Source organism: Mytilus trossulus, chromosome 10 (assembly GCF_036588685.1).
Source record: "Mytilus trossulus isolate FHL-02 chromosome 10, PNRI_Mtr1.1.1.hap1, whole genome shotgun sequence".
NCBI classification, from domain to species: Eukaryota; Metazoa; Mollusca; class Bivalvia; order Mytilida; family Mytilidae; genus Mytilus; species Mytilus trossulus.
The window spans coordinates 42,933,389-42,945,356 of NC_086382.1; the positions used below are offsets into that span (position 1 = coordinate 42,933,389).

Consider the following 11,968-nt stretch of genomic DNA (forward strand, 5'->3'; position numbering starts at 1 on the left):
CAAAACTTCCTTTGCGAACATAAGCAAAAATTTGCGATATGAATTAAGTACGATACACACTACAAAATGTGTATACCTATAAACAGGCGAGGACTATTGTGTATCTATAACATAAACTATAATATTTATAATATCAACATTATACAGTGGATGTTCACACTAATGGTCTTCCATAAATCTAAAACCCAGTAAATTTCAGTACTAATGTTTATAGCCACAGTTTTCAGAATTCGGACAAGATTTTGTCAGACATTGAACATTACAAGGACACTATGTTTACACAGTTTGTATACAACCATTTTAATGTGTTTATAACATAATTTCATTGATAGAAACTATTATAAAATTACAAAGTTTACTAAGTGTACGTAACACCAAAACATAAGGAACGCCGATTTAACATTTACACAATCTATCTATTTTTAAGCTTGTACAAATTGTTGAAATTATAGTTCATGTGATATCATGTACTAAATTACGTTTTCGTATTTTACATATTAAATCAATGAGTGTGTAGTCATTATAGTAGAATTTTAATCAATAAAATTTTGAGAATACAGTTTTATATCCAAATATTTGTAATCGTTGATCAAAATCGTGCGAAATTTATATAAAAATATTTGTAATCGTTGATCAAAATTCGTGTGAAATTATCTTGACTACAGCCAATATAGGAATGGGATACCCCATATGACGAATAAATGTAAAATGTTTCTGAAAATGCGATAATTAAACATTTAAATCCATTGACGCTCACGATAGCTAACCAAAATATGAAATTGAATGAGATTTGACAAAAGACTCGTCAGTGACGCTCGAATAAAAAAAAAGTTAAAAATGCCAAATAAAGTACGAAGTAGAAGAGCATCGAGGACCAACATTCCTAAAAGTTTTGCCAAATACAGCTAAGGTAATCTATGCCTAAGGTAAAACAGCCGTTTTAACAATTTATGCATTCAAAAGTCGTTAACGTATTCATCATCACATACATATACCTAAGTCAGAATTAATTTTTGATTTTAATTGTAGGAGTAAACCATCAAAGTATGTCTGACATAAAGTCCGTCGCTTGCACATTCATCGATGAAAATAAAAATCGACTCAATGACCTTAGCCAAGACATTTGGAAAACACCAGAGCTGGGTTTCCAAGAGTTCCATGCACATGAAGTGCTTACAAAATTTCTAGAGAAAAATGGATTTGATGTGACTAGAAAGTACAAAATAGACACTGCCTTCCGAGCTGTTTATGGTGAGGGAAAACCCCATATTGCAGTTATTTGTGAATATGATGCTTTACCAAATATAGGACACGCATGTGGCCATAACCTTATCGCAGAAGTAGGCGTGGCCACAGGGATTGCGATTAAGGAAGCAATGTCAACACAAAACCTGAAGTGTGGAAAGGTAAGTTTATAAATAAAAATTGATATTTTATTTCCTTTAATTAAAAGAATTTGGAATTTTTAAAGCTGCATCAGATGGTACATGCATTGCTAGGAGCTTTTCCACATCTGGACAGCTCACCGTAACCATGACACGCTCCTGTTGATAATTCAAACAGTTATCCCTTTTTTAATTTAATTTCAGCCAAAACAGCATGGTCAGATTTTTCAGGATTGCGAAATTCGTGTTAATTTCGTTAAACTAAATGTTCCTTTATTTAGACCATTCATTTTCCGTTGAGCACCCGAACGGTTTCCAACGTTCGAAATATTTGGTATTGGTATATTCTATAAAAGTAATTACAAAACAAATGTTAAATACCACTGAACTAAAAAAAATTTTTTTTTTTGAAAAATGGATTGAAAGATATTCCTTTTTGTATTTAAAAAAGGTGATTAACAAAACACAGGTGTTTACTAATATTATATAGTATGCTAACGGATAATGTCCTTTGTATCTATTTAAAGCTTTCAGTAATTGGAACACCAGCAGAAGAAGGGAAATGTGGGAAGTCCTACATGATAGCTGCAGGTGTATTTAATGACGTTGATGTCGCCATGATGGCTCATCCTTCACAATTTACATTATCTAAACCTCTTATGGTTGCTATGACTCCGTAAGTTTATAATTTATTGTCGTCAAGTTCTATATACTTACATATATTCTTGATGGACAAGAACAATCGCCACTCTATTTCTTTTCTTCATCTTTAATAATAGTTTTTGGAGCTTCAATGATACTAGTATATTTTAAACAATTTACTATTCAGGATATTATGGAAGGGCTATATAATTGTAGTAATAAAAGGTACCAGACTTATAATTTGATTTGCTAGAGTCGGCAAGACGCGCGTTTCGTCTACACAAGACTCATCAGTGACGCTCAGTTAAAAAAAGGTTCTACACCAGTCAATCAGCAATTCCATGGCATAGTTTTTGCATTTGATTGATCAATGTTTAAAATCAAGTCTGCAATAATAACCCATTATTTTTCATTTCAGAGTCAACATACGTTTTACAGGAAAGGCATCACATGCATCATCTTTTCCCTGGGACGGAGTTAATGCTTTAGACGCAGCAGTAACTTGTTATAACAATATATCATGTATGAGACAGCAGATGAAACCAATGTGGAGAGCTATGGGTAAAAAGTAAAACTAGTTTAATTCTCGCAAGGTGTCCAAATTTAATGGGCAATAACAAAGGATATCTTATACTATGTATCCAATTTTAAAGTTTGGTTACAAATAGATTCCCCAAAAGTACTCAATCTATAAAAACTGTACATGTTCATGCCGAAACTGGACACAACGTACGGTAATGTACAGGAGGGTTGATTGTATCAATTATCAAGAATGTCGGATGTATAGACCATTGGAATCAATAAATGTATTTCCGTTACACTAAATTTTATGAGCTGATCATGTAAGACGAATCTTCAATGTGACAAATAATTAAATAACTTATCGTCGATGGGCTTCTAAAATGTTTTAAATTACAAATTTTTCAAGAAAAAAATATGTCGCAAACAGGCTTTGAAATTTTTTGCAAAATGCATGCTTCCAAAATGTCCTACTGTGAAAGTACTTTTATTCGTGGGGTACCAATTTTCGTGGTTTTCGTGGATGACTTTATCCACGAATTTAAGTGTCCAACGAAATAAAACAACCATTGTCCAAATCAAGACATGGAAAGACCCCCATCGGTATGTTTGACTACTTATATGATCTAGAGAATACATTGAATAACGCCAAATCTAAGAATACTTTAATAGCAGTCACAGAACTACAACTGCATGCAGGATTATACCCATTTAATCGTTAAAAACTTAACTTTTGATCTTTTAATTCTCATAAAATATATTTTTGATCGATAAAAGTCAGATTTCCGGTATTGATATGCTTGTATGATAAAGTGTTTATTTTATATCCTCATAGTTCTCATACATATGGGAAATGATAATTTGCTTGATTTTGATAGGAATAATTTGACAATTCAAGATACGTTCGTAGCATTTGTTTATGCTACTGTTTTCTTTAGTGACATGTTTATGGCCTAATTAACACCTTTGATCTGTTGATCACTTTATCATGGGTTAATTGGTGTTATCACTACGGTTTAAACGGGTCAATGTTTACTTTGCAATTTCCTTTATTCCAGACTATGTGTAACCTTCGTTTCTAAAGGCTAAAATCTTTTTTTTTTTAGAAAACGAAAATCCACGAATTTAAAAACCCACGAACATTTCAATATTGCTCAAACCACGAAAATTGATACCCACGAATTAAACTACTTTCACAGTATGTGAACTTGACCATTTTTGTAAATTACAGTTAAATAAAAACTTTGACATTTCTGGATTATCCAAGAACTTAAATTATTTTCACAGAAATAAAGAAATGTACAATTATTTTTTCCCCAAAGCCATTCTACAATGATTTTCATGTTTTCATACAACATTTTGGAAGCAAACTTTACAAACAACTGATATTGGCAATTTTGTATATTATGTCTTATTTCACACATTTTAATTGGTCTAACTGTATGCTATTTTGTAAAACCAAAGATTTTCTTTCGGCCAGACCATTGGTGTCAAAAAGTATTTTTAGCCAAAAAAATCATATACGACATTTAGAAGCCCAGCGACTTTATGACCATTTAAGGAATAACTTATGACAATTATAGAAAAAAAATCTATAACCATAACATTTTGTAATTTCATACATCGTACAGTTTTGAGGCATAAAACGAGTAAAGACGTCTAAAACGTAAAATAAAAAAATGGTGGACTAAACCTGGTTTTATAGCTAGAGAACAAACACATATATGTAACAAAGAAACACAAAAAGACACAGAGACAAAGCATATAAGCATAAATGAAAGACCAGAATACAAAACATTGACCATATAACAATTAAGGCAACAGTAGTATACCGTTGTTCAAAACTCATAAATCCATGGAAAAAAACAAAATCGGGGTAACAAACTAAAACCGAGGGAAACGCATTGAATATAAGAGGAGAACAACGACACAACACTAAAATGTAACACACACAGAAACGGACCAAGCATCAGACAAAATCCCACGAGAATAACAAATATAACATCAAAACCAAATACATGAATTTGGAATAGACAAGTACCGTGACACGTCTTATCGCAATGTGAATTTACACTAAAAAAAAGAGAAAACAAACGACGCAACGTTAAAATGTAACACATACAGAACGAACTATAATACAACAATGGCCATATTCCTGACTTGTTGGTTGAACCTGGTTTTGTGGCATGCCAAACCTCCCTCTTTTATGGCCATGTGAAATAACAATAACACAAATGTACAAGTACAGAGTCACGTCAAATGAATATCGCCAAAAACATACCAAACAGTAAAAGTAACAGCAATAAAAGAAAAAGAAAAGAATACTATTAAACTTTATTAAGATGATTGACAACGGCAGTACCGAGAATAACTTCAAGACCATCATGTATTATTTGTAAAGTAAATACGGAATACTTATCAACAAGGTCTTGGTTCCTTCCGATAAACTTTTGAAGAAAAGAACGATCGTTCTTTGACATACTCCAGGTTCATCAACTTTTTACTCCGACACTTTTGACGTTTTACAAAGTCTGAGTAGCAACTGCAAGCTCTTGAATATCGAAAGGATTAATCTGCGTTACCTTTGATTTGCCAACGCATATTTCTTTATTCTAGGTATTATTAAAAAGGGAGGTGATGTTCCTAATATTATTCCAAATGAAGCAGAACTCGAATACTACCTCAGCACACCAACAGATGAAGAGCTCAATATTTTAAAGGAGAAATTCGTCGGTTGTATTGAAGGTGCAGCAACTGCAACAGGATGTAAGGTACACACTTTATAATATCATTGACGTTTGAAATTATTTAGAGGCTTGGTATATTGTATAGCAAATGCAACAGTAGTATACCGCTGTTCAAAAGTAAAAAAAAAATCGATTATTGACTCTATGTTGACTTCTTGATGTCTTTTTGATTTATGTAAGCTGTGTTGCTGTACCATTTATGTATATATACCATCTCCTTTTATTCGTTGACATTAAAGTAAACATTTATTTTGTCATTTGATTAGCGACTTTCTGTTTTGAATTGTCCTCGGAGTTCAGTATTTTTGTGATTTTACTTTTTGTCAACTGCAGCTTTGAGGATTATACCCATCATAATATAGTATTATTTGATTCATTCAATCTACGTACGCTATATTTCTGTCTATGTTTTCATTTACAATTGTCTTGAAATTATGAAAATACTGGTTCTTAATGTGCAGTAAGTCTTGTGAAAACTAGTCAATTTCTTTATATTACATTTTATCGTGTACAGCAACCAAATAAATTAATAACAGTATAACCCTTCAAACAAGAACTAGTTAGACAAAGAACCTTAACAATAAATTTATTTAAGATGTTAGGTTATTATATGTCTAAATCTTATCTGCATAATGCTTTGGAAGATAGTGATAGACAAGACTACACAACGGATATGCGTATTGCCGGTATTCTTGAAAGCAACTTTTATTTTTTGTACTTTTTTGTATAGGCAACATACAAATTTGCCGACCACTTTTATTCCGCATTGATGTCAAATAACAGAATGGCAAAGCTGTTTGAAGAAAATGCGTCATCTATTGGCGTCCATATTGACAATGACCTGGATGTGGTACTTAAATATGGTGGTGCCACGGACATGGGAAATGTATCCAGGATTGTTCCGAGTATACATCCTAAGTACTATATTGGAACTAAAATATGCAACCACAACGAAGGATTCACAACAGCTTCTGGTAAGTCAATACTACTGAATATTCTACCGTATTTTGTTTTCAATACTAGATCATCCCCAATTTCATCATTAATCAACTTAATCCTAGTAAAACACACACGTCAAGTGAATTCAAATACCGTCTGTCATTCTATCCTTTAAAATATCACACTTAATAATTTTCCTTATAAAAAAACTAATTTGGGTCGAAAACACTATTTTAAAGTTTCATCATACATGTATGATATAGGATAATTATGTATATGATATAAATCAACGATAGGTAACATGCATACTCTTTGAGTTTGTAAGTAATTCTTTTAAGAAAATGAAGGCTTTTTAGATCTAATCAACTGGAAGATGAATATTATACATATTCCATATTTATATGTGTTAATACATGATGCTCACAAGGTATAAATTATAGCCACACTAGTTTACCGATGTTCAAATCTCGTGAACCGACTAAGAAAAGACAAATTTAGGCAATAAACTCAAACGGAGAATCCACATGAATCCCCGAAAAGGCGAAACCAGGTGCGTCGACATGATAAGCGTCTCATGCTAAGCATGGATCACCCGTAATTCAAATCCACACCGGGTTAAAATTACACAATCGGGAATAAGAAACAATGGGTATTATCGTAACAGTACAAATCTAGAAGAATATGCTGCTTGTATCTAAAGAGCTCAACACATGTATAAAGCAAACCATTTGTCGTTGGTATCCATTCTAAAATTCGATAGGTAAGATGCGTTTAACTAAGTCACCAAATTTTAAATATTTCAGTGAAAGCTAGGACATCATAACTATAGCAGATTATAAAGTTAAAGGATTCTGTAATCTTCTTTTCATTTTCTTGTATGAATTCTGAATCATCATTTTAAATTGAGTAAAAGATAATGAATGATGACTGGTAGAATACTTAATTTTCTTTAAAATACACGTCCATCAACTCCACTGATTTTTTAGTAAATTTATAAACAAATGAAATACCTTGATGGTGTAAGGTTTACAAAACGTTTTGTTAGTACCAATGTTTTCATCACGTACGATTTAACACTTTCTAAAAGGCGACTGTTGTTTCCGGGTTGTCCCCGATCATTTTAAATGTAAAAAGTGGACTTGTCCAGAGCGCATGCGATCACCTCCGTTTTTTTGGCGGAGTTAGTGTTCTTTCCTTTAATTTTACCTAGTGTTTTGAAGTCTGGATTTTGGTCTTTCCATTATATATGCCCCACCTATAATAGTAGAGGGGCATTATGTTTTCTTGTCTGTGCGTTCGTTCGTCCGTCCGTTCGTCTGTTTGTTTGTCTGTTCGTTCGTCCGTCTGTCCTGCTTCAGGTTAAAGTTTTTGGTCAAGGTAGTTTTTGATGAAGTTGAAGTCTAATCAACTTCAAACTTATTACACATATTCCCTATGATATGATCTTTCTAATTTTAATGCAAAATTATAGTTTTTACACCCATGTCAAGGTCCACTGAACCTAGAAAATGATAGTGCGAGTGGGGCATTCGTGTACTAGGGACACATTCTTGTTTTTTAATGTTTTGCCATAATTGTGTAATTTGTCTCCGACTATATAGTTTTAATTCATCTTTTGGTATCTTGTGGATCTTATATTCTAACTTATTTGTTGTGTTCTTGAAATGTTTAATCATACGAAGAACGTGTAATAATACTAATTACCAATGGCAACACAATAGGACAATGCAAGTCCAGATGTACAGGAATACAGTAGGAAACACTAACCTATTAGTTGCTGGAACACTGTCATTTATAGTGTCATTTGTGTCATGTGTTTTATTGTTTGTCTGTTTCATTTTTAGCCAGGGGTTGTCAGTTTATTTTCGAATTATGAGTTTGACTGTTCCTCTGGTATATTTTGCAATTCCAAGTAGAAAAATAAATGGAAGTTAATTGATTTTAGTTTTTTCCATGTTCTCGTTGTGTGTGACAACTCACTTTCAATTTTAAATAGAAATAATATGGTCAAGATATGATAATACTAACAATGAAGAGTAATTAAAACTTAATAAAACAAGACGGACCATTGATCAAATAGCAATTGACGAGTACCGTATCTATGTATAGTATTAAATGGTAATCGTCTCTATAAAATACACCTTCTGCTACATGTGGTGTCTTCTTAATTGGATTTGATAATGGAAGTCACATTAATTGCTAATGAATGTGCATACTATTTTATAGGCGACCCAGCAGCACAACCATACACATTAGCTATATCAAAAGCTTTAGCAATGACAGCATTAGATATCTACACAAATCCAGCCGTTCTTAAAGAGATAAAGGAAGAGTTTAGTAACATTACTCAATAACATTATAACATATTATTTGTAATTAAAATGATCAAACAATTTGCGCCCGTAATCGTATTGTACTTGAATGTGTCCTACTGATATTTTTCGTACTACCAACTTTATTGGTTCTGTATATGTTGGATTAGTGGTTTTATTAAAGTGTATTTTTACAAAGCTCAAAGAACATAGAGATTGGATAATATAGACCTATCCATAAGTATTTGTGTCGACCTTATTTCAATGGTCCGCTGGTTAGGTTGTTCGAATTAGACAATATGCAAGAGGGAAAAAAGACCAAACTCCAAGAAAAATTTAAACCGGAAGCCCTTTTCAAATTGAAAAATTAAGATTCAAAACACATCAACGAAAAAAAAGCAAAGGTCATATTTCTGACTTGGTACTGTCACTTCCTTATTAGAAAAATGGCGGATTTAACCTGGTTTTATAGCTAGCTAAACCTCTCACAACCAGATCTGCAGTGATTAGTACGTGTACTAAAAACAACATGATAGGACAATATTTTGTATGTAGTTTTAGTGTAGATACAGTGTTCACTAACATACAAAATAATAAAAACGGTTAATTCATAAGTATTGCAATCTCATCTTATTCTTGATAAGACCTACATTCTTGGTAATAGCGTGATATATAAAAATATATATAAGGCAATGTCCAATATTTTTTGTCTCTGTCATCATGAACATCTTGCATTTATTTTAAATATGCAGAATAACAAATATAGCAAAAATAATTATGTTGCTAATACAGGGGATACAACACAAAGAAGCCCTTCAACTTTAAACATTATTTTTCTTTATGCTGGTTAATCATAACATATTAATGGACTTATAATCTCCTTAATTGTAAAAAAAGACGTAGCTGGTTATTAAATTCCGGGGTGTATCCAACGGAACCAAAAAATGGACCGATGTCCTGTCACAAACAGATACAATCTAACACCCAGTGGTAATAAAAAAGAATTTATAGTTCCGTCATAATCCCAAATAGGTATACATATTTTGGGGGAGATTTCAATATATTCTTTTATTGTCATATAAGTAAAATTATCATACTTGTGAATTATATATTAGTTTTGGCAGCACTGCTAAAATTAGAAGGACAGTTCTTCTATTTGTAGGAATACTAATTGAATATTTCAACAACAAAAAATTGACGTATACACACACATCAATATGTATCCATTTGAGAAAATATTTATAACTGAGTCACTCTTTTACAAATATCTTCATTGGTGCGTCTTCCGTCAAATCAACATCACCGTTTTACTGTTCTATTTCATATTATGTTGAAGTGGTGGAAGTTAATATGTCTAATTCGTAAATATTTTTTTTTTTAACTCAGAGACAATATCAGAATCTGCTGAAGGGTCCTAGCGTCTTCAAACATTTTAAGAGGTTTAGCTAGCTATGAAACCAGGTTTAATTTACCATTTTCTACATAAGAAAATGTATATACAAAGTCACGAATATGAAAGTTGTTATCCATTCATTATAAATATTTAAATTTATTTTTCTGTAAAAGAAAGGAACTTCTTTATAAGTAACAATCACATTGCGTATTACACATTTGAACATTAGGTTTAAAGTGACTTATAGGTCCAACGTACGGGGCGCCGAATGGGACTCTTGTGGTTTTGTACAAAATTCAATTCTGTCATCACAAAATCATTTTTGTCTTACAAAACTATGTGCTACAAACTTGTTTTGTGAGAACTTCAATTTTGTGATGACAAAATTCATTTGTGTAGACAAAATTCATTTGTGTAGACAAAATTCATTTGTGTAGACAAAATTCATTGTTGTCATGACAAAATTCTTTTTTGTAGACAAAATTCATATTTGTCATGACAAAAGTAAATTTTGTCTAAAAGGTATGCAAATATAAACATATTTGCATTCAAAATTGACCTTTGTTACCTGATATGGAAATTAAATCACAAAAGTCAATTGTGTGAGGTAAGATTGACTTTTGTGAGACAAAATTGACTTTTGTGAGACAAAATTGACTTTTATGAGACAAAATTGACTTTTGTGAGACAAAATTGACTTTTGTGAAACAAAATTCAATTTTGTCAATTTTGTTGAGACAAAAGTCAATTTTGTTAATTTTGTTGAGACAAAAGTCAATTTTGTCAATTTTGTTGAGACAAAAATCAATTTTGTCAATTTTGTTGAGACAAAAGTCAATTTTGTTAATTTTGTTGAGACAAAAGTCAATTTTTTCAATTTTGTAGAGACAAAAGTCAATTTTGTGATGACAAAATTCATTTTTGTGACGACAAAATTCAATTTGGAACAACAAAATTTACTTTTATGAGATAAAATTGACTTTCGTGAGACAAAATTAAATTTTGTCAATTTTGTTGAGACAAAAGTCAATTTTGTCAATTTTGTTGAGACAAAATTCAATTTTGTCAATTTATTTTGTTGATCACATTGGTCAATTTTGTCTCACAAAAGTCAATTTTGTCAATTTTGTTGATCACATTGGTCAATTTTGTCTCACAAAAGTCAATTTTGTCAATTTTGTTGAGACAAAAGTCAATTTTGTCTATTTTGTCTCACAAAAGTCAATTTTGTGTAACAAAAGTCGATTTTGTATGCAAATTAGTTCACAGAAACCAAACTATACTAATTGGAATACAAAATTGACTTTTATCGCCAAATTTTCAAATTAGGTAACAAAAGTCAAGTCTGTGTAACAAAAATGAATTTTGTCATGACAAAAGTGACTTTTGTCCGCTGATAAATAATTTTGTATGACAAAATTTTAAATTTGTAGTATGATACAAATTTTGTTAAACTGAACTCATTTTTGTTGAACAAAAGTCACTTTTGTCCGTACAAAATTAAATTTTGAGTACAAAATCACAAGAGTCCCATTCGGCCCCCCGTACAACGGGCCGGGTGTAAATTTATTTAACTACTGTATGTGCATGTATTCTTATTATGTAATATTATATATACTACACATGTTTCTATAATAAATGATATACTTACTTACTTACTTACTTATATGTGTTTGAGCTGTTGATTTTGTCATTTGATTGGGGTCTTTTCGTTTTGAATTCTCCTCGGGAGTACAGTATTTTTGTGATTTTACTTTTTGTCACAAAAACAATAATAGTTTCTATTGAAAAGTATTTGTATTGGAGAAGATTGTGCAAATTGAAAAATAATTAAATAAAGTTTGTAATAAACTTTGATTTTGCACAATGTAATCTACACAGTCAATTTACACATGATTTGTAGGGTAACGTGACTACTATATACCTGACCTATTTAAAATTCAGTGATGTATTACAGAAAAACAATACATATGGTGTCACATGCGTAATTAATTTCTTGTCATACATGGACATGGAGACATGAACACATCA

General features: G+C 31.5%; 1 protein-coding gene across 1 annotated transcript; it reads left to right on the forward strand.

Moving 5' to 3' along the window:
• The first annotated feature begins 162 nt into the window (after window positions 1–162).
• LOC134687395 (peptidase M20 domain-containing protein 2-like) lies at window positions 163–8,598 on the forward strand. Its single transcript, XM_063547653.1, has 7 exons — window positions 163–283; window positions 1,030–1,406; window positions 1,913–2,061; window positions 2,446–2,588; window positions 5,163–5,317; window positions 6,024–6,267; window positions 8,459–8,598. Exons 1-7 carry the CDS (start codon window positions 205–207, stop codon window positions 8,584–8,586), a joined length of 1,275 nt encoding a protein of 424 aa, XP_063403723.1. The 5' UTR covers window positions 163–204; the 3' UTR covers window positions 8,587–8,598.
• Window positions 8,599–11,968: the final 3,370 nt, after the last annotated feature.

What these genes read in the sequence shown, in the direction of transcription:
- LOC134687395 (XM_063547653.1), top strand. Translation starts at nt 205, where the DNA reads ATGTTTATAGCCACAGTTTTCAGAATTCGGACAAGATTTTGTCAGACA. An exon ending in AAAACCTGAAGTGTGGAAAG is followed by an intron (nt 1,407 to 1,912) that starts GTAAGTTTATAA and finishes ATCTATTTAAAG; the next exon opens with CTTTCAGTAATTGGAACACC. An exon ending in CTTATGGTTGCTATGACTCC is followed by an intron (nt 2,062 to 2,445) that starts GTAAGTTTATAA and finishes TTTTCATTTCAG; the next exon opens with AGTCAACATACGTTTTACAG.